General features: G+C 46.4%; 1 protein-coding gene across 3 annotated transcripts in view; it reads right to left on the reverse strand.

The window, feature by feature from the left end:
- Positions 1–38: 38 nt before the first annotated feature.
- Positions 39–21,454, reverse strand: part of pou2f1b (POU class 2 homeobox 1b) — a 31,052-nt gene continuing 9,636 nt past the window's right edge. The window contains exons 4-16 of one of the 3 annotated variants that reach the window (XM_063213846.1): positions 14,981–15,160; positions 12,059–12,188; positions 11,097–11,147; positions 9,129–9,217; positions 8,595–8,768; positions 7,529–7,670; positions 6,851–6,996; positions 5,482–5,664; positions 4,150–4,248; positions 3,763–3,862; positions 2,636–3,074; positions 2,302–2,390; positions 39–1,679 (exon numbers count right to left, since the gene is read on the reverse strand). In XM_063213846.1, the coding sequence (XP_063069916.1) occupies positions 1,414–1,679; positions 2,302–2,390; positions 2,636–3,074; positions 3,763–3,862; positions 4,150–4,248; positions 5,482–5,664; positions 6,851–6,996; positions 7,529–7,670; positions 8,595–8,768; positions 9,129–9,217; positions 11,097–11,147; positions 12,059–12,188; positions 14,981–15,160 (2,088 nt within the window). In that variant the 3' untranslated portion in view covers positions 39–1,413. The remainder of the gene's footprint in view (positions 1,680–2,301; positions 2,391–2,635; positions 3,075–3,762; positions 3,863–4,149; positions 4,249–5,481; positions 5,665–6,850; positions 6,997–7,528; positions 7,671–8,594; positions 8,769–9,128; positions 9,218–11,096; positions 11,148–12,058; positions 12,189–14,980; positions 15,161–21,454) is intronic. The other 2 variants (XM_063213847.1, XM_063213848.1) reach the window with 2 other exon arrangements.

Below are 21,454 nucleotides of genomic sequence, written 5' to 3' on the forward strand. Positions count from 1 at the left end.
TGCACAAGTAGAAAACAAAAACATAACCCCCCCCACCCCCAAAAAAACGATATTGAACCAACCAACCATCCATAACACTCCTTTTGTCAACATCCCACCAACTTCTCCTCAATAAATGTTGAGGCCGGGTTTGACATCGGCCTTTTGAAAAACATCCTGACCATCACTGACAAACAGTAAATAAAACAAGAAAACAAAATTAAAAAGCCCATCGTCTAGACTTGGCCAAAATCAGAGCAGACCAGGTTACAGTATTTGGCTGTGTTTGAGAAGACCAAGCAGACTGACATTCATGTAGAGAAATTAAAACACCTCAATCAACAATCACCATTTCATATGTTTGCCCTCTATAAAGGATGCCAGCTCCTCAGCCATCATTAGTCTGGTCATCCTGTAAGAAGGTTTTACACCATGGGCCTTCAAAAAATAAAATTAAAATAAAAATAAAAACAGTGTTTTCCGACAGTTGCACATTTCCTTAAAGCGATGAAACCATACATCTGCCACTTATTACTTCTGTTTAAAGCATTGTAACCACATATATGTGACGTACAACCTTAAAGCTGACTCCCGGTTTTAAGAATCAAAAATGGAAAAGAGACGAACATGGGAATATTAATAAAAAAAAACAAAAAACAAAACTGATATGACGACCATTGAACAAGGCCAATGATATACTACGTAGGACCTCCCACCGGTGAAGTGGACCTCATCACAAGAAGAAATGACCAGTTGAAAAGAAAAGATCAAACATTTTTTGGTTAAGAGTCTTTGAAAGCAGCTCAGAAAAAGTGAAGAGTGAAGGGTAGAGTTGAGAGACGATGAGAAGGAGACCAGAGGGCGCCGAGAGGGCCGCCATCTTGGTTTGTCTGAGAAGGCCGAGGCCCACCAACACATCAGCCAATGGGATTGCACCGCCGAGACAAGCGCAGAGAAGAAACTCTTGCACTCTGCTCGGCTATTATGATGTCACTATTCCCATGGCAACAGCCCCCAGACAGAAAAAGAAAAAACAAAAGTGAAATGAGATCAAGCCACCCTCCAATCTCAACATTCTGGAGTTAATGCAGGGAGGACACCTTTTACGGAAAAAAAAATCCTCATTTAGTGTCTTTTTCTTTTTTTTGGATGGCAGCAAGAGAGAGATTTCAATGGAGAGATTTCAATGGGTACGAACTGCGCCTTGACGGTGCACGATGCAGAGGAGAAAGCCGAGGAGGATCACGATGAGAAATAGAAATGTAGGAAGGAAGGAAAGGAAGGAACCAAGAGGGAGAGAGACGACGACAGAGACCATGATGAGGGGTTTGTGGAGCGCAGCAGAGAGGCACCAAGAGTGCTCCTCCCCGCTCAACCCCAACCCCCTAGAACATGCCCCACCGACACCTAACTCCTCCTTTGCCCCTCCCCCTTTTACTGTGCCTTGGAGGCGGTGCTTATGGTGGAGGCGGGGACTGCGGTCACAGCGCTCTGGTGGGCGTCGGCGGCCAGCTGCAGGCCGGCCGCCCCGGCCGACACCAGGCTGAAGGGGTTGCTGGCGAACAGCGAGAGGTTCTGCGGGTTCAGGAAGAGCGGCGCCGTCACCAGGTTGGGCGCACCGCCCGCAGCGCTGGTGTTGGCGAAGAGCAGGTTACCGTTGCCGTCCAGCGAGGTGATGGGCAGAGCACTGGAGGCTAACGCTGTGGGGAGGAGAGACAAACGGAGAGAAGCAGAGACAGAGGAGAGAGAGGAGAGAGAGAGAGAGAGAGAGAGAGAGAGAGAGAGAGAGAGAGAGAGAGAGAGAGAGAGAGAGAGAGAGAGAGAGAGAGAGAGAGAGAGAGAGAAGAGAGAGAGAGGAGAGAGAGAGAGAGAGAGAGAGAGAGAGAGAGAGAGAGAGAGAGAGAGAGAGAGAGAGAGAGAGAGAGAGAGAGAGTGAGAGAGAGAGGAGAGAGAGTGAGAGAGAGAGGAGAGAGAGTGAGAGTGAGAGGAGAGGGAGTGAGAGAGAGAGGAGGGGGAGTATGAAGGATGAGGAGAGAGAGAGAAAAATGAGGAGAAACAGAGACGAGAGGGACAGAGAGAGAAAGACAGTGTTTGTGTGAGTGAGAGGGAGAGGGATAGAGATAAAGAGAGAGAAAAAAAAAGAAAGAGGGAGAGAGAGAAACAGGTGAGAACACTTTTCATAAAGACCGACCTCCCAAATGTGCATTGTCAGTGGTTGTTGTGCTGTTCAGTTACCACAAAAGAGGTTGTGATTAATTGTAAAGGGACTACAGTATGTAAGCAGGTGTTTTCCTAAGTGCTGATTCGTTGCTGCGCGTGTACCTTGGATAGTGGCCAAGGCACTGTTGCTCATCAGTGCAGGATTCAGTGCGCTACCCAAACCTCCTGGAGCCAGACTCAACAACGCCCCCCTGTGGACAAAACAGAAACACACAAACAAAAACACCAGTCAACATCCACAATCGCCTTCAAAAGAAGACACCCTGCTGCGTTGACTACATTAGTAAATATTTTGTTTTGTTTGTAGTAAATATTTTGTTTAAATACCTCTGTATTGCAATTTATGTTTCAGTAATCTCAAAATAATTAAGAGCAATGATTGTAAAACTAAAGGTATTTATTGACTAAGGTATATTTACAGCGTGCGTGCCCTTACCCGGGGTTGAACTGCGAGGCGGAGGCCATGAGTCCGGCGGTGTTGAGTCCGGCCATGGTGGCGAGGCTGGCGCTGGTGGGCAGCTGGCCCTGTAGGGCGGCCGACAGCCCGGACACCATCACCTGGCCGGAGCTCAGGGCCGAGGCCAGCGAGGACACCGGCGTGGGGGCTGCCTGGCTGACCGCCACCGCAGCCGCCGCCTCGCCTCCTCCTCCGGAGCTCTCCTGAGGCCCGTTGCTACCGGCGGTCCCTCCTCCGCTGCTGCCGTTGGCCTCGGTGGCCGACGACGTGGCGCCTCCGGCGGTCTGCAGCGAAGCCCCAGTGGGGGAGGGGCTGAGGGAGGGCGAGCTGGCGGCGGCGGGAGCGGCGATCAGGGTGGGGGTGGCGGAGATGACCGAGGCTGTGTTGGTGGAAATGGGGGATGCAGTGATGGTTGTTCCTGAGGAGGGAGAGGGGGGGAAAGAGGGAAAAAGGCATTATGAGGACTCCTACATGAAAGCAGGGGGGTATACTAATGCCTCTTTTCCACTGCCGATTTTCTGGTAGGCCTACAGCTCGACACAGTGTGACTCGGCTGCCACTTTTTGCTTTTTCGAATAGGCATGACACAGCTCAACCGTAAAGCAAAAAGTGGCAGCCAAGTCGCGCTGTGTCGAGTGGTAGGCCTACCAGAAAATTGGCAGTGGAGAAGAGGCATAAGAAGCTGGTTCAGTGGTAAGCCAGGTTAGATTAACTTTGTGGTAAAGGTAAATTATCTAATAGAAGAGCCTGGAGTCCTCATTTTCTTAACTAAATGATGCCTGCAGCTACATCTTTTAGCAGGTAAACCTGTATTCCTGCAAGTTAGCTATTCCTGATTTGTCACTTAACCATGTTCTTAATACCACACCCCCCAGTTTAGCTGTTAAGACATACATGCTAGTAAAAAACGATAAACATGCAATTGTAACATATTCTGAGGCACAAGCTTCAGCGGTAAAACAGCTACGTATCTACACCACTGTGGCCACAAACAGTGACATGTTGTTGGGTAGTTCTAGGTAGAATGCTGTACTATAGAGTGTTGCAATTGAATATTCTAGTCTTGTCTTGAAAAAGTTGCTGGCATGCATACAGTAGGCTCTTACCAGTGAACAGACCAGAGACGCTGGTGCTGGTGAGAGGCAAAGCTGAGTTTACGGTCAGTGTGGTCGGTGTGTTACTGGTCACAAGGCTCGCCGTGGACACCTGCAATGGGGAAGAGCAACACAAAGGGAAGCAAATTACCGATGGTATGTGGTGGAGGTGTGTAATGGTGTATGTGTGAGTGGGAGTGTGAGTGGGAGTGTCCCCTTACCAGTGGGGCTGAGGGTGGGAGAAGATGGCCTTGATGGGGGTGTATTATGTGTTATGGTGTATGTGTGAGTGCGAGTATAATGGTTTGTGTGCGAGTATGGATGTGGGTGTGTAATGGTGTGGGTGTGTAATGGTGTGTGTGTAATGGTGTGTGTGTGTGTGTGAGAGTGTCCCCTTACCAGTGGAGCTGAAGGGGAGAAGATGGCCTTGATGGAGTTGGATGTGTATAATGGTATAGTCAAGTCTCCTAATTCCGCCCGTCTCCCAATTCCGCCCCCCTATTTATACAGCAAGTGATGATAGTTCATTATTTCTCCACTATTCAAGTCAGGAACGGAGATCCTCATGATACCGAGTTTGTATAAGCTTACAATTTGAAACGGTAAAAGACACTTAAAACCGAGTCAAACAGCCATTAACAACATTGTAATGAAGGGCGTCCCGTAACGGCAGCATGAGAGAGATAGAATTTTCAATTCATGACAACATTCTGACTTCAAAGTCGCCCTGGCCGCTTCCCCTTTAGGACCACAATTATTCAACCACAGTAACAATATAACTGATCACAGTTACTGCATCGGTAAAGCCAGAACAAAGAGTGTGAACGAAATCAGCAGAACAGTGTAAAGGAATAATAAACAGTAACGGAAATATTGATGTGATCTGAATTCAAGCGGGCGGAGTTGGGAGCCTTTGCCAGTTGGGGGGGGGGGGCGCGATGTAGAGGTGTAATGGTGTATATGTGAGTGTCCCCTCACCAGTGGGGTTGAGGGGCAGAAGATGGCCTTGATGGAGGTGTATTATGTATGATGGAGGTGTATTATGTCTGATGGAGGTGTATTATGTCTAATGTATAATGGTGAATTTGTGAGTGTAATGGTGTGTGTGTAGGTGTGGCTGTGTACTGGTGTATGTGTGAGTGTATAATGGACAGTGAATGTGTGTGAGTGTCCCCTCACCAGTGGGGTGAGAAGAGGGGGAGAAGATGGCCTGGATGGAGGTGTATTGTGTCTAATGGAGGTGTATTATGTGTGATGGTGTATGTGTGAGTGTGAGTGTAATGGTGTGTATGTGAGTGTGGGTATATAATGGACGGTGCATGTGTGACTGGGAGTGTGAATGTCCCCTTACCAGTGGGGTTGAGGGGGAGAAGATGGCCTTGATGGAGGTGTGTGATGGATAGTGGAGGTGTATTATGTCTAATGGTGTATGTGTGAGTGTCCCCTTACCAGTGGTGTGGAGGGGGAGAAGATGGCCTTGATGGAGGTGTATTATGTGTAATGGTGTATATGTGTAATGGTGTATGTGTGAGTGTCCCCTTACCAGTGGTGTGGAGGGGGAGAAGATGGCCTTGATGGAGGTGTATTATGTGTAATGGTGTATATGTGTAATGGTGTATGTGTGAGTGTCCCCTTACCAGTGGTGTGGAGGGGGAGAAGACGGCCTTGATGGAGGTGTATTATGTGTAATGGTGTATATGTGTAATGGTGTATGTGTGAGTGTCCCCTTACCAGTGGGGTGGAGGGGGAGAAGATGGCCTTGATGGGGGTGTTGCCGGCGCTGCCGCTGCTGGGGGGGTTGATCCTCTTCTCCTTCTGGCGCCGGTTGCAGAACCAGACGCGGATCACCTCCTTCTCCATGTTGAGCTGGTCGGCGATCATGGTGATCTCCTCAGAGGTAGGTTTTTGGTTCTGCTTGAAGAGGACAAAACGCGACCGACACAAACGCCCTGTCAGTGCAAGGTTGCCATGGATATAGATAGAGCAATACAAATACCCTATACATCTACGGTATGTAATGTTGCTAACCAGAAAGTAAAACTGTCTTTTTCATATGAATTGATTTTCCATTAAAAGAGTAATCACCAGCTCTGATGTAACGTCCAGAAATGATGCAGACCACTTTTAAAAAGTTTTTCAGTGATTTAAGTCTATACATTGCGTTGGGCGCGCGTGGGCGTGTGATTGTCTAATACACTTACCTGTACTTTACTGTGACATTGTGAGAAATTTCCACCCCTATCATACTCTGTACACTGCCTACTTCTACATACTATACTATATCTTAGATGTATCTGTCAACACTTGTTTCAGGTCATGTTAAGACCGTCTACCTTAACTGACAGAGCATGTTTTTCTGCACATGGTCTATCCCAAGTCACAGAATGTCTTTTTGCACAATTACCTTTTTACATTTTTTACATATTACATTTTCACATTCTTTATCTTTACTATTTCTATTTTTATTTTCCCCTCCCTGACTATTCCTGTGTTACTTGTGTCTTGAAATGTCCATGTGGGCATTTGTTTATTTGTGTATTTATGTAAGCTACTGGACACCTGAATTTCCCCCTGGGGATTAATAAAGTTACTCTACTCTACTCTACTACTACTACAACAAACAACTAGGTAAAAATGTAGTTTCCAATATCACAAAAGTATGTTGTGCAGGTTGAATGGATGTTTTATAAACCCATACTGTAGCAGCCAACCTAAAACCCCTCAGTCAGAAGAATTACTTCTCACTGTTCTCAAGTCAGATGTTTATATGTGATTAAAATGTGAGGAACTTTGATCATTCATTTCAAAGCCTCCAAGTTAAACCCATATTAACATCCAACCTTAAGACCCTTCCGTTGGCCCCGCCGTGACTCAACTGGTTGGGCACTCGACTGCTTCACAGGTGAACAGGGTTCAATTCCGGACCCCAGGTAATTTGCAGAGCACTCCCAATCTCCCTCTCTCCCACTAATCTCCTGTCGCTCTTCACGATCTCAGTCATAATAAAGGCATAACCTCCCCTAAAATATTTATACTGTATATACAGTATGTAAAAAACCCTTGGGTCTACTGCTACTGTAACGGTCCCATTAGGCCTCACCTCTATGAAGCTCTTCTCTAAGGCCACGCGGATGTTGGTCTCGATGCTGGTCCTCTTCTTGCGGCGGCGGTTCAGCCCCTCTATCCCCAGGCCAGGGGAGCCCAGGGAGCTGGGGCTGGACAGCGCCTGGTCAGACGTCAGGTTCTCTGCACACACAGCACGCACACAAACACACCGGGATGGAGGTAAGGACCTTGGCTTTTAACAACACCACCAAGGTTGTGCAGGACAAAAAAAGCTGAGGTGAGGTATGAGGTAAGAAGTGGACCAAGGCTCCATCGTGGCTGTAATGGTAGGGCACTAGACTGCTCGAGACCCCTGATCGATTCCAGCCCGGGTCATTTGCCAATCCTTCCCCTTCGCTCTCCCCATTCATTACCTGTCTGTCCTTCACTGTCCTGTCCCGAATAAAGGCAAAAAGCCACAAAAAATAACTCCGGCAAGAAACCAACAGACCCGGGCAGGGAAGAGACCTACGGGCCTGGGGTGAATTTCTCAAAACCAAAGTTGCTTACTACATTAGCTACTTTGTTGTTTTCAATGCATTTTCCCATTGGCAACTACCAAAGTTGCTAACAGGCTAACAACTTATCTTTTGAGAAACTCACCCCTGGGCAGAAGAAGGAACCATCAAGCCAGAGAGACCTGTGAGCTGTGCGGGGCGGAGGTGAGACCTACCTGCATCGTTGAGCCACTTCTCCAGCAGGGGCTTCAACTTGCACATGTTTTTAAAGCTCAGGTTCAAGGCCTCGAATCGAGAGATGGTGGTTTGGCTGAAGTCGTTGCCATAAAGCTTTCCCATGGCAAGGCCAACGTCCCCCTGCATCACAATACAAGGGATACAATTACACATCAGACAACTTGAAAATGCTCCCACACACTGACCATTTCGCTTGGTCAGTGTGCAGGAGTTTTTTCAAAGTTCTGAGCGACCCATGGGCCATCTCCGACACACCTGCCAGCTGAGGTGTGCAGAAAAAAAGATCCTAGTTTAAAATACAATTACACATGCAATTGAGAAAACATAACTCAATGTTTAAGCATTTCTTCTGGGAGGGTACTGTAGGTGCCAATGTGTGTGTAAGAGCATCTGTGTGAGGTTAGTTTGAATGCTTCCAGGATGTTTATTTAAAAATGTATTGTTATTTTTTATTATTTGCCACATACATATTTTTTGTAGTGAAATGATGGGATCATCATCTCTGCATCCAAAAGAAGTAAAGTAAAAAATAAATAAGAAATAAATGAGTAATAAAACAAAAATGATTAATTTAAAAAGACCACTCTTCCTCAGTCTCAGTCCCTAGGATGTGCATGCATATCTGTGTGTGCATCTGTCTCTGGACTAAACGCATGTGTTGGCAAGTGTGCTCGACTCACAGCGTATTTCCCCATTTTTGTCGTCCTTCACTCTTCATCTCATTTTTCAAACTGCCTTTTTTCTGCTGAGACATTGTTCTACATCTTATTTTTTATGGGACTTTTTTGAGCCCAAAACTTTTAATTACTTATGAACTCTGATAGTAAACAACAATAAATATTTTATTATCTTGTAATGTGTGTGTGTACTGCGTTCTACCTGAGGGAAGCTCATTTTGATTCTCCTGTGTGTGTGTGTGTGTGTGTGTGTGTGTGTGTGTGTGTGTGTGTGTGTGTGTGTGTGTGTGTGTGTGTGTGTGTGTGTGTGTGTGTGTGTGTGTGTGTGTGTGTGTGTGTGTGTGTGTGTGTGTACACTGCACTGTACCTGAGTGAAGCCCAGTTTGATTCTCCTCTGTTTGAAGGTCTTGGCGAACTGCTCGAGCTCTTCCAGGTCGCTGGGCTCCTCCAGGCCGGGCGTGTCCATGCGCTTTGGTGTCACCTGGGTGTGGGGCAGGGGCTGGATGGGGGTAGCTGCTATCGTGCGAGTCGGGGTCGCAGGCTTCAACAAGAATTAAAGGAAAATAAAAAAAAAATTAAAAATCACATAAGTATTTAAACTTAAATATTAAAACATTTTCAAACAGAAGCATTTAAACTTAAACTTAAGAATTTAAAATCACATAAGTTAAAAAAAAAAACTAAAAAAAAGTATTTATAGTGTAAAAGTACAATCCCTTTATACACCCGCACACACAACAAAACAATTAAATTAGCAACTGATAAATCAAATGTTAATAACTGTTACAATGTTGGAACTGCGTTCACAAATCAAAAGACCACACATTTCCAAAGGGAGAGAGAAGAGGACTTTTTGGATTTGCACCTGGGGGTTTTTTGGGGGTGGGGTGGGGGTGCTTACCTGGGTGGCGAGGGTGATGCTAGGGGTCTGCAGGAGGTTGGCTTGGCTCTGAGGTAGTTGTGTTAGTAGGTTAGGAGCCTGCAGGAGACCTGTAGAACAAATGGGAAATGGTAAATGAACTGCATTTATATGGCGCCTTTTCACTCCCTCGAGCACTCAAAGCGTTTTACGTACATTGTATGCCTCACATTCACCCATTCACACACCAGTGGCCGTGGCTACCACGCAGGGTACCACCCTGCCACCAGGAGCAACTTAGGGTTAAGTATCTTTCTCAGACACATCGATGGGGGTCAGGAAAAGCGGGGCTCGAACCTGCAGCCCTCTGGCTGCCAAACAGGGTCCTCTACCACCTGACCTGAGCCACCACCGCCCCAATGACCAGATGAAAGTTACAGGACTTTTGAAAAACACTGCTGTATATCAACTTTAATGTGGCCCTCAGTTTGAAAAAAGAAAACCCTTTTGAAAAGCATTGCTCCATAGAGGAGGACTACACAGACACCGACAACAGATATGTGCTAGACTGGCAAGCCAGACCATGCTGCACTTCACTAGTGTGTGATGCTTGCTACTGTGTTTGTGGTGTGGTGAGGTGCAGTTGAATACCTACTCTGCTGTTACTTCAGTGTGGGGGTTTAGTTTAAAAAAACTCCCGCACACTGACCATTTCGCTGTTCTTTCTTTAATAAACAACGTTTCGGTACTAGACCTTTATCAGGCAATTATCAGTGTGGGGGACATGATCAACTGTAATGCACTTACCGGTAATGGTGTGGTGCGGTGCGGTGAAGTGCAGTTGGATACTACAGTGTGGTGTGGGTGGTGTGGTGTGGTGAAGTGCAGTTGGATACTACGGTGTGGTGTGGTGTAGGGTGATGTTGTGTGGTGCGGTGAAGTGCAGTTGGATACTATGGTGTGGTGTGGGTGGTGTGTTGCGGTGAAGTGTAGTTGGATACTATGGTGTGGTGTGGTGCAGTTGGATAATACGGTGTGGTGTGGTGTGGTGTGGTGTGGTGTGGTGTGGTGTGGTGTGGTGTGGTGTGGTTGGATACTACGGTGTGGTGTGGTGAAGTGCAGTTGTCTAAAATGGTGTGGTGTAGTGCAGTTGGACACTACGGTGTGGTGTGGGGTGGTGTGGTGAGGTGCAGTTGTATAATATGGTGTGGTGTGGTGCAGTTGGATAATATGGTGTGGTGAAGTGCAGTAGGACACCACGGTGTGGTGCGGGTGCGGGTGCAATGAGGTGCAGTGTAGCTGGCTACTGCAGTATGGCGTGGTGCGGGTTGGATACTACAGTGTGGTGTGGTGTGGTGCAGTATGCTATGGTTTGCTGTTGAGGTACGGTGTGGTGTGGTGTTTTGTGGTGCGGTTGGATACTACAGTGTGATGTAGGCTATGGTGTTGGTGGTGCGGTGTGGTGTTTGAGGTACGGTGTGGTGTTGGTGGTGCGGTGTGGTGTTGGTGGTGCGGTGTGGTGTTGGTGGTGCGGTGTGGTGTTGGTGGTGCGGTGTGGTGTTTGAGGTACGGTGTGGTGTTTGTGGTGCGGTGTGGTGTTTGAGGTACGGTGTGGTGTTTGAGGTACGGTGTGGTGTTTGAGGTACGGTGTGGTGTTTGAGGTACGGTGTGGTGTTTGTGGTACGGTGTGGTGTTTGTGGTACGGTGTGGTGTTTGTGGTGCGGTGTGGTGTTTGAGGTGCGGTGTGGTGTTTGAGGTGCGGTGTGGTGTTTGAGGTGCGGTGTGGTGTTTGTGGTGCGGTGTGGTGTTTGTGGTGCGGTGTGGTGTTTGAGGTACGGTGTGGTGTTTGTGGTACGGTGTGGTGTTTGAGGTACGGTGTGGTGTTGGTGGTGCGGTGTGGTGTTTGAGGTACGGTGTGGTGTTTGAGGTACGGTGTGGTGTTTGTGGTACGGTGTGGTGGTGTGGTGTTTGTGGTACGGTGTGGTGTTTGAGGTGCGGTTGGATACGTACTCTGCTGCCCCTGGGGTGTGCACGAACCCCAACTCCATTGAAGTGGGGACACTAGATAGATTGTGAATAATAACAAAATACGGTCATTTTCTTCATCCTTACATTATATGGAGAATAGTACAAAGAAAACATATCAGCTGTCAAAACTGACAAATTATTGTTTTGGGGGATATTCATGAGTATGAAAAAATAACATCTCAAAAGAGTTGGGACAGGGGCAATAAAAGGAAGCAAATATTTAAGACTAAAAAGAAAACAAAGGACAACATTTAACAGTTAATTACATTAGCCAATGAGATCATTTTTATGTAAAAGAAATGTCTTATATACACACAGTCAAATAATTCAAAGGGAATTCAAAACTTTATGTAATAACTATGGTAATTATTCCCTTTGCATCTTTAATTCTGAGTGACTCAGCCTCTCTGTGATGGTTTTACACCTGGACATGTATGTTGTCAGTCAATATAATTCATTTTGAAATGTTCTTCCTTGTGTTATTTTAGCCGATTCTGACGTTGATTGCAATTCACTGGTTCTGTCCCAACTTATTTGAGATATGTTGCAGTGCATGAGCACATATGTCCCCGAAAACAATATTTCTTCTCGGTTTTAAACAGTTAATATGTTGTCTTTACACTCTTCTCCATCTAATGACTGGACTGAATGTTTTGAAAATTATAGTGTAGTGCGGTGCAGTTAGAGTCTACAGTGTGGTGTGGTGTGGTACGGTGTGGCGTGGTGCGATGCGGTGCGGTTGGATACTACAGTGTGGTGTGGTGCGGTGCGGTTGGATACTAGTGTAGTACGGTGTGATGTGGCGTAGTGTGGTGCGATGCGATGCGAAGCGGTTTGGTGCAGTTGGATACTACAGTGTGGTGTGGTGTGGTGAGGTAGGTTACTACAGTGTGGTGTGGTGTGGTAGGTTACTACAGTGTGGTGTGGTGCGGTAGGTTACGTACTCTGCTGTCCCTGCGGCGAGGGGGAGATGATGAACTGTGCCGGCTGCAGCTGGGTGGCGATGGGCAGGCCGGGCTGCACCAGGACAAACTGCTGCAGGTTGGGGTTCTGCTGCTGGAGCTGCTGCAGCTGCTACTCAACACACACACACAGAAAGACAGAAAGAAAGACACAGACAGACACAGACACACACACACACACACACACACACACACACGGACAAAGAGATAGGCAGGCAGAAAGAGTGACACAGACAGAGAGACATGGAAAGAGACAGACAGAGACAGACAGACAGACCAAATGTGTGACACACACACACACACACACACAAACGCAAAAACATACAAAACAGACAGAGAAAGAAATAGATTATTTTTCATTATTAGATTTAATTACATTCACAAGAGAGTAAAACCCAGTAAGTGTTTTTGTGCCGTGTTCTTGTGACAGATTACGCATAATTATCACCAAATGACTCAATGAGGACAGGCAAAAAGAAAAAAAAAAGATAAATACTGTAAACCGTCAACAGACTTTCGGTTACACATTATTAGCATTCAATTTCGGCGAGGCTGAAAACGGCATCTTCTTAATTAACTCTCGAACAAAAGGGACGTTTTGGACCATGGCATGAGAAATAATGTCTGTCTCTTTCTGGAGTTTTCCGCCGGCAGCTGCCTCATCTCGGCTGGCTCTGTCACTATAAACAGCGGGGCCTATTATTCCTGCTCCTAATTATAGCCAAAAATACTGATCATCACATGCCAGTTATCATCCTCACTGCCATTGTGCAATCTCTCTCTCTCTCCCTCTCTCTCCCTCTCTCTCTCTCTCTCTCTCTCCCTCTCTCTCCCTCTCTCTCTCTCTCTCTCTAAATGAATAAAGCCTCATTATGGTGTCTAGGACAATCTGGGTCATTTAAAAAAATTCTCAAATAAGTAGCGAGATAAGACAGATAAGTAACAAAACTAAGCAGAAAAGCTACAGTTGGGGCGGTCTTTCGGGCAGATAAAGTGGTTAAAAGTATGTGCCCTAAGGCAATTCGGTTCACGTACAGCTAGTGCAGAATGCTGATGCTCGACTTTTAACTGGTATTAGGAAGCATGATCAGATCACTCCTGTACTACGACATGTGAAGTGGCTTCAATTCCTATAACATTGCAGTCCTCAACAACAGGATACATCATTACCAAATTTGCAGGGCATGATATACATAAGATACTGTAAGAAACGAGAAATAAGAAGAATAAATGAAATTGCAGTGAAATTGTATTGGTTAAAATAAAGTCCGCCATTTGATTATAAATATAATGATGTCATCAAATTAGCATAAATAAATGAAAATTAATGAGGCTGACATTAGATTTAGGTAAAGCTATGCTAATGTAATGGAATAGCTCTACGATAAGTAGTATGCGATAAGGAAGGTTCACTGATGAGACTTCAGAGATCACAGATTTTCGGTCAGACATAACCATCAGAAAACCGTTGCCAACGACAAAAATGATAAACCTTATCTTTTGGTATCAAATTGTAGCCACATTTTTTGTGGGAAAAGTCACCAAGTTTCATAGTCATAGCGCAAGTTGTTAAGCAATTCTACAACATTAAAATTGGTGCAGGCACTTTTAGCTCGGTTATGCATGCCAACGGTTGTGCAAGCAACGGTTATGCATGCCTACCTGAGGCACCTGTGTATTTCTAACAGAACCCTAAGGCGTGAGTCATTAAACTAATTTATTCAGACCACTTCCTCATTCATTCAGTCAGTCAGTCATAAGCAAATCAATATGCACACAAAGACTTCAGGTATTATATGTAGAGCTCAGGGGAGAGGGGAATTCCGGTGGCACTGAGCTATATTTAATGTGTGTGTGTGTGTGTGTGTGTGTGTGTGTGTGTGTGTGTGTGTGTGTGTGTGTGTGTGTGTGCAGTGGGAAAGACAAAACACACACACACACGCACACACGCAGCTGTATAAAGGATCTCCCACAAAATCCCAGTACTATCCAATCATGAAATGACACCTAATACTTTAATTGTCCTCCTACACTTTTCCAGGATATGAACCGTGTAACCCTGAACAATCAAGTTCTGGCTACCACCCATCACCTTCCCCTGGGCATGGAGGTAGGGGAGGGGAGGTAGAATAGGGTGAGTGTACGTTTCTGAATAATAGTAAACGCCGTGAGGACGACTGACCTACGTAGGTGATATGAATTTGCTGCATCTACCAGGGAGTTTGTGTCTCTTAGGGAGTGATTGTGTGTACTTCCAAGCAGATTCTGATTGCTCCTTCTTGTGATTTCTGGGAAGATCAGACCATGTTTAATGACCAATTTTGACAGAAATTTAAGACATTTCAAAGCTGTACAAAATGTTTCCTATGACTGTGTGCATGTGTATGTGTGTGTGTGTGTGTGTATTTCTTACTGGTGTGACCTGGATGGGGTGGGAGAGGTGGATCTGGGTGATGGTGTCTGTCTGTCTGTCTGTGTGTGTGTGTGTGTGTGTGTGTGTGTGTGTGTGTGTGTGTGTGTGTGTGTGTGTGTGTGTGTGTGTCTGTCTGTCTGTCTGTGTGTGCTTAATTCTTACGGGTGTCATCTGTATGGGCTGGGACAGGAGGATCTGGGTGATGGGCGTGTGTGTGTGTGTGTGTGTGTGTGTCTTACAGGTGTGATCTGGATGGGCTGCGAGAGGGTGTGTGTGTGTGTGTGTGTGTGTGTGTGTGTGTGTGTGTGTGTGTGTGTGTGTGTGTGTGTGTGTGTGTGTGTGTGTCCCCTACGGGTGTGATCTGGATGGGCTGAGACAGGGGGATCTGGGTGATGGTGTGTGTGTGTATCTTACTGGGGTGATCTGGATGGGCTGGGAGAGGGTGTGTGTGTGTGTGTGTGTGTGTGTGTGTGTGTGTGTGTATATCTTACGGGTGTGATCTGGATGGGCTGGGACAGGGGGATCTGGGTGATGGGGGTGGCTGCGGAGGCGGAGATGCTGGCCCCGCTGGTGCTGCTCTGCTGGCTGGCTGAGTGCTGCACGGCCGCCGCCAACAACTGGGCCTGGGCCTGCTGCAGCAACAACTGCTGCTGTGCCGGAGTCAGAGTCAACTACGGAGAGAGAGAGAGAGAGAGAGAGAGAGAGAGAGAGAGAGAGAGAGAGAGAGAGAGAGAGAGAGAGAGAGAGAGAGAGAGAGAGAGAGAGAGAGAGAGAGAGAGAGAGAGAGAGAGAGAGAGAGAGAGAGAAGGGGAGACAGATACAGAAATACAGAGAAAGGGCAGAGAGAGAGAAGGGGGAAGAGAGAGAATATGAGGGAGAGGTAGACGGGGCATAGAGAGAAAAGTGGGTGGGGTGAAGTGAAGGTATGAGGAGAGAAAACAAAGAGTGAAGGGGGACAAAAGAGGGCGAGAAAGAGAAAAAAAACACTCATGAAGACTTATGAACAGATAAGCACAAACACCACATATACTGAACTGCTCATTTTGAAAATCACATTTAACACGTAAAAAGATTCTTTATTCATGGCAGGCATGTAAACGCTGTGTCCAGAATTCAGAGAAGTATACTTAGCTGATTCAGGAGTAAACCAGGTTAAGTTAAGAGGTACATCATCTAACAAAAGAGCCTGGAGTCCTCATTTTCTATAAGATGATTAAGAAAATGAGGACCGCTTAACTTAACCTGGTTTACTCCTGAACCAGCTTCTTAGAATAGGCCCCAGAATTCAGGCACTTACAAACAAAACACCTAATACACACACAGACACGCGTGCTGATGGATGTGAGGTATGACGTGAAGTGGTGTCTAGATGTCCAGTCTGATGTGTGGTGGAGTCTAGATGTGCAGTGTGATGTGTGGTGGAGTCTAGATGTCCAGTATGATGTGTGGTGGAGTCTAGATGTCCAGTCTGATGTGTGGTGGAGTCTAGATGTGCAGTGTGATGTGTGGTGGAGTCTAGATGTCCAGTATGATGTGTGGTGGAGTCTAGATGTGCGGTGTGATGTGTGGTGGAGTCTAAATGTGCAGTATGATGTGTGGTGGAGTCTAGATGTGCAGTGTGATGTGTGGTGGTGTTTATATCAGCAGTATGATGTGTGGTGGAGTCTAGATGTGCGGTATGATGTGTGGTGGAGTCTAGATGTGAGGTATGATGTGTGGTGGAGTCTACAGTAGCTCAGTGGTGTGATGTGTGGTGGAGTCTGGATGTGCGGTGTGATGTGTGGTGGAGTCTAGATCAGCAGTATGATGTGTGGTGATGTGTGGTGGTGCCTGGATGTGCGGTATGATGTGTGGTGGTGTCTGGATCAGTGGTATGATGTGTGGTGGAGTCTAGATGTGCAGTATGATGTGTGGTGGTGTCTGGATGTGCATGACTAGTGGCCACCTGTGGAGTACAGACAGCCACAACAGCAGCTGTGGCGGTGACGCTCGGCTTCACACACAAGCGCGCACACACACGCACACACACATGCGCACACACACACACACGTGCCAGATCACAGCCCACAGATGCTGCACCACAACGACACACACGTGGCATCATGACACATAGCCGAGACACCATCATGACACCGACGCCACGCCACACACAAACACACACACGCACACGCACACGTCGTACGTGTCATGACACAAAAGGCGCCATTATAACAAACAGACTGACTTGCTGGATCAGAGGCTTTGCCCCACACAGTGCAGAGCAGACGAGAGGGCTCCAGGCTACCCAGACCCAGAGGGCAACCCTCCGCCCCTCCCTCGCTCCCTCCCTCACGCCTGCCTGCCCAGCCGGCCCCCCGTCTGCCTTGTATGGGGCTTTGGAGTCAGTTGAATGCATGACTGGCAGGGGGCATGCAGATCACTCTCGCATCACATCACTCTCTTCTTCATGACAGATGGAGGAGTGGAGATGAAAACGGCCCTCTCTTGCACTCTCTTTCGCCCTCAAGTTTTCTTTCCTTCTCTCTCCCCTCCCCCTTTTTTCCCCTCTCAGTCATATCCCAGCAAGGTCATCAGAAAACCCTGGGTCACATGACCCAGCTTAGCGAAAGTGCTTAACCGTTACCCAAAACACACACAAAAGTGCAGGGCACACTGTTTACTGAAACCAGATAAAACCCCATTAAGTCCTACTTAATGCTAATATTTTGTGTATTTTTTTTGTCATTCATATGAGGCTATTTAAAAACTCCTGGCACTGCCAGGCCATATGAGGGGCAACTGGGTATGACTGGCCTCTAATCCAGCAAAAGCTCTTGAAGAAGAAGGAAAAAAAGACAGCAGGGGGGTATGGAGTGACTTGGATGAGTAGCCCTTTTCAAGTCTCACTGGGGTCGGTGAATCAGAGAGAGGGAGGAGACATGGAGAGAGCCATCACAGCGGAGAGATAGAGATAGAGATAGAGATAGATAGATAGATAGAGAGAGAGAGAGAGAGAGAGAGAGAGAGAGAGAGAGAGAGGAGAGAGAGAGAGAGAGAGAGGAGAGAGAGAGGAGAGAGAGAGAGAGAGAGAGAGAGAGAGAGAGAGAGAGAGAGAGAGAGAGAGACAGAGAGAGAGATCTGCCCTTGTGGAGTTGGAGCCGGGATCATGACTGGAGGTGAAGAAGACTGCGGGGCAAGGCTTAATCCCATTCCTTGTGCTTGCTTGCACCCCCAACTCTTCTTAACACTTTTGTGCAGTATCAGAGGGCTAGACAACAGAGACGTGACTAATAGGGCTGTAACGATAGATACACTCAACTCACGATTCAGTTCGCATCACGGTTTCTGACCTACGGTTAGATACACCCCACGATTTTTAAAATGTATCTTTTTGATGGTCGTTAAGAGGTAGAATAAGATACAAGAGGATATTAATAATTTGTACAAAGTTTCAAAATAATAAAGATATTGATTTGAAGCTCGGAAGCACCATCACACCATGTGGTTGCTTAATAGACTGAAGGATAACAGAACTTAGAAAGGGCGTTTCGCGATACTGCCTTCTTGCATCACGATACAGTATCGTGACTCTACACATCTCGATTTCTCGATTTGATACAATATCGTTACAGCCCTAGTGACTAAGAATAAGGGGAGGGTTTTTTTGTTTGGGGTTGGGGTCAGCTAACTTGAGATCCGAAAGCAGAAAAAACTACATTATATTTGCCTAGGAGGCAAAGGTTGTAAAGCATGAAAAATGGGATGGGTCTTCAGTGTGCCTCCACTCACTCAAACGCTGAGCTGGAAGAGAGACTTCACCTCTAAAAAAAAGGGAGGGGCTGATTTCAAGGGGGAAGTGGATCCTTCTTCCAGATCGGCAGTTGAATGGGGGATTCCAGAGACATGCACTGCCCTCACCTGCCGAGCTCCAGCTGTACACACACAGCGCTCAGTAGGGGTACAAATCACAGCTGCCATGACGATATGATGCCATAGATTTCTTAAGGCAGCGTCTCCCATTACTTTCAATACTTAAGAATGCCCCACTATACGAATCGATTCTTTTCCAATGACTTTTCCACGTCTATTATGTTGCAAAACTAACAGCATAGGGCAGGGGCCAGCGATTCAATTATTTTCGATACTTAGGAATGCCCCACGATATGATTCGATTCGATTCGATTGTCAGCCATAGGAACTGCTCTCAAGCCAACAGGAGAGCTCTTCAGAGGGTTGTGCGTACAGCTCAGTACATATGCGGCTGTGACTTACCCTCCATACTGGAGCTGTTCGAGGGAAGGAGCATCAGGAAGGCAAAAAAGATCTTGGCTGATCCTAGTCACCCCAACCATGAACTGTTTACTATATTACCATCTGGGAAACGGTACAGAAGCCTGAAGTCTCACACTACCAGACTCCAAAGTAGTTTCTTCCACCAAGCAGTTAGATTACTGAATTCATGCTGAAGACAACAAGGCACTTTCTTTGCACTTTTTCCACCACCACCCCCCCTCTCTCTCTTTTTTATTATTATTTTTTAAATCTTTTTGAGGACACAAGAAAAACACAACAATTTTTACTCTTTATAGGCTTCAAAACCTATAATAAGACGTAATAAACTAATCTTGAAATCTTGAGAATTATTTACACCCCTAATGCTCAGTCTGGCTGTAGGGCTGGTTAGGAGTGTCCTTACCACTATGAATGAGCAGGGCACACCCTAGCTAAGCACCCTTTTAAAATACTGAATTATGACTTACTCACCAGCAAGTTATTTTCATTGGGTGAGCTCTTATTTAAAATTTTAAGGCTTTTTTTTATTTTAAAACAAAATCTCAAATCTAAAATAGAAACGCTTGCAATTCATTTCAGATACCCATGTCAACATGGGGCTGAGCTAGCCTGGCGATGCCATCCTATGCACTTCCATCCAAAGATTTTGGCTCCATATGATAGCCCAGCAGTGCAGCAGGTATGAAGAGCTCATGACCCCAAACACTGGATACCACGATCCCCAGATGATACTGATGCAAAGATGACATGAAATAGGAGGAAAGGATGGATCGGTGTGCTCAACTTCCAGGATGAAAGATGACTTTGGGTACGATAAAATAAATATATATATTTTTTAAAAACACTTGTTCTTGTTACTTATTACTAGTGGACATGGTGTAGTAATACATGCGAACAAGCTCTAAATGAGATGACATACATGCATTACATGCCCATGCCCATGTCATCACGCACGCACGCACGCACGCACGCACGCACTAACGCCCAGACCCAAATCATGAGTATGGAGGGAGGTGGGCGCCGACAAGCCAGCCACTTACTCCAGCGATCTGTCCCCCCGCCAGCATGAGCTGTGTCTGAGGCAGAGCCCCCGGCTGGCTGGAGGGCCCCTGCTTGCCACCGGCCTCCTCCGTCTTAGTAGACTACGGGAGGGCAGAATAACAGCACAGGCACAGGCAGAGACAAAGGTCAAAGGTTGCCAAGAGTCACAGACGTGAGGAGAGGGGGAATGGGGGGGGTCAGGAGGGGTCACTCTCAGCAGGGTGAGATCCGTCTCCGAGTCAGCACAGGGATTCCGAATTCTTTAAGGAACTTGTGTGAGGGAAAAAAAAACTGATCATTCAACTCACTTGGTGATTTACCTGAAGTGGTAGGCCCATCCCCAAACAGAACTTGTTGAAGTTGAACTATTGTGGTAGGTTAACGTTGGATATGTAAAACTACTCTTTGGGGAAAATTTGCCGTCATATCTTATGGGTTTTTTGTCGTTGAAATGATGATGTTACTACAAAAAAAAATGATGTTTTCAAAATGCATTAGTCAGACTAGGGGCAGCAGGGTGTGGTCAAATGGATTGCAACTTGGAGACAAGTCTTTGATATAGTTCTTCGAATATACAAAACATTATATGACAACATTGTTATCAAACTAGTTGACAATTGAAATACTGTAGTTGTTTGATCTGATGGCTTGTCATGTTGCGACACCGAGGTTATTGCAATAAAATATTCAAGGCAACTTATCTTTAAGAAGCCATATGATTGACACTTTTTTTGCATTTGGTGGATGCAAAATTCATCATTAATAATTTATAACACAGAAATGTTTTGTAATGTCACCCACTGCAAGTCTAAAGTAATATTCTGTTTGCTAGAAATAAAGGAATAAATCAGTATTTGAATGAGAAAAAAAAAAAAACTTTTAGATGCTAGTCATCAATGCTTCATAAATTATCTATGATGCATTTAGTTCTGTCAGTGTTTTTTTAGGAGATGTGGATAGCTAGCTTAAAAATGCGACGTAAATTGCACCTTTAACTGCAACTTAGTCAAATGCTGTGAAACATCACCATTGGGGTAGCTCATCTTGAAACATTCCATTTAGAAAAACCCCAATCAGTTAAGAAAAAAAAACATACATGACTACACACTCTTGTGATCTTACTGTCTCTAAGCTTAGTTCAGTGAGGAGCAGTCGAGCGTAGAGGCTCATCTGACTGTCTGGGGCTTCTCTCATTTTGACTAGGAGAAGCTGCCCCGCGTTTGCATAAATTCTTCTAGATGTGCCACTGATCACCCCGGAACAGAGGCAGAAGGGAGGGTAGAGGAGGAGGAGAGGAGAGGAGAGGAGCGGAGGCAGAAGAGAGGGTAGAGGAGGGGGAGAGGAGAGGAGAGGAGCTGAGCGGAGGCAGAAGGGAGGGTAGAGGAGAAGAGAGGAGAGGAGGGGGGAGAGGAGGGGGGAGGTGGTACACAGTCCGACTGGTGGAATGCTACTCCCTGGCCTGTGACATGGAGGCGCAAACGCTTTGAGGGGATTTAGCAAGTCCTCTTTTTTGGACCCCGGCTCACATTTGCTTGGGCTGAGTCTCTGGCACACTGGCTGCTTTTGATGAGGAGGGGTGGTGAGGGGCGGCAGGGCAGGGGCGGTGGTGGTGGTGGTTGGTGGGGTTGGTAGAAAATCTTGTTGGGATTAAA

Source organism: Engraulis encrasicolus, chromosome 13 (genome assembly GCF_034702125.1).
Source record: "Engraulis encrasicolus isolate BLACKSEA-1 chromosome 13, IST_EnEncr_1.0, whole genome shotgun sequence".
NCBI classification, from domain to species: Eukaryota; Metazoa; Chordata; class Actinopteri; order Clupeiformes; family Engraulidae; genus Engraulis; species Engraulis encrasicolus.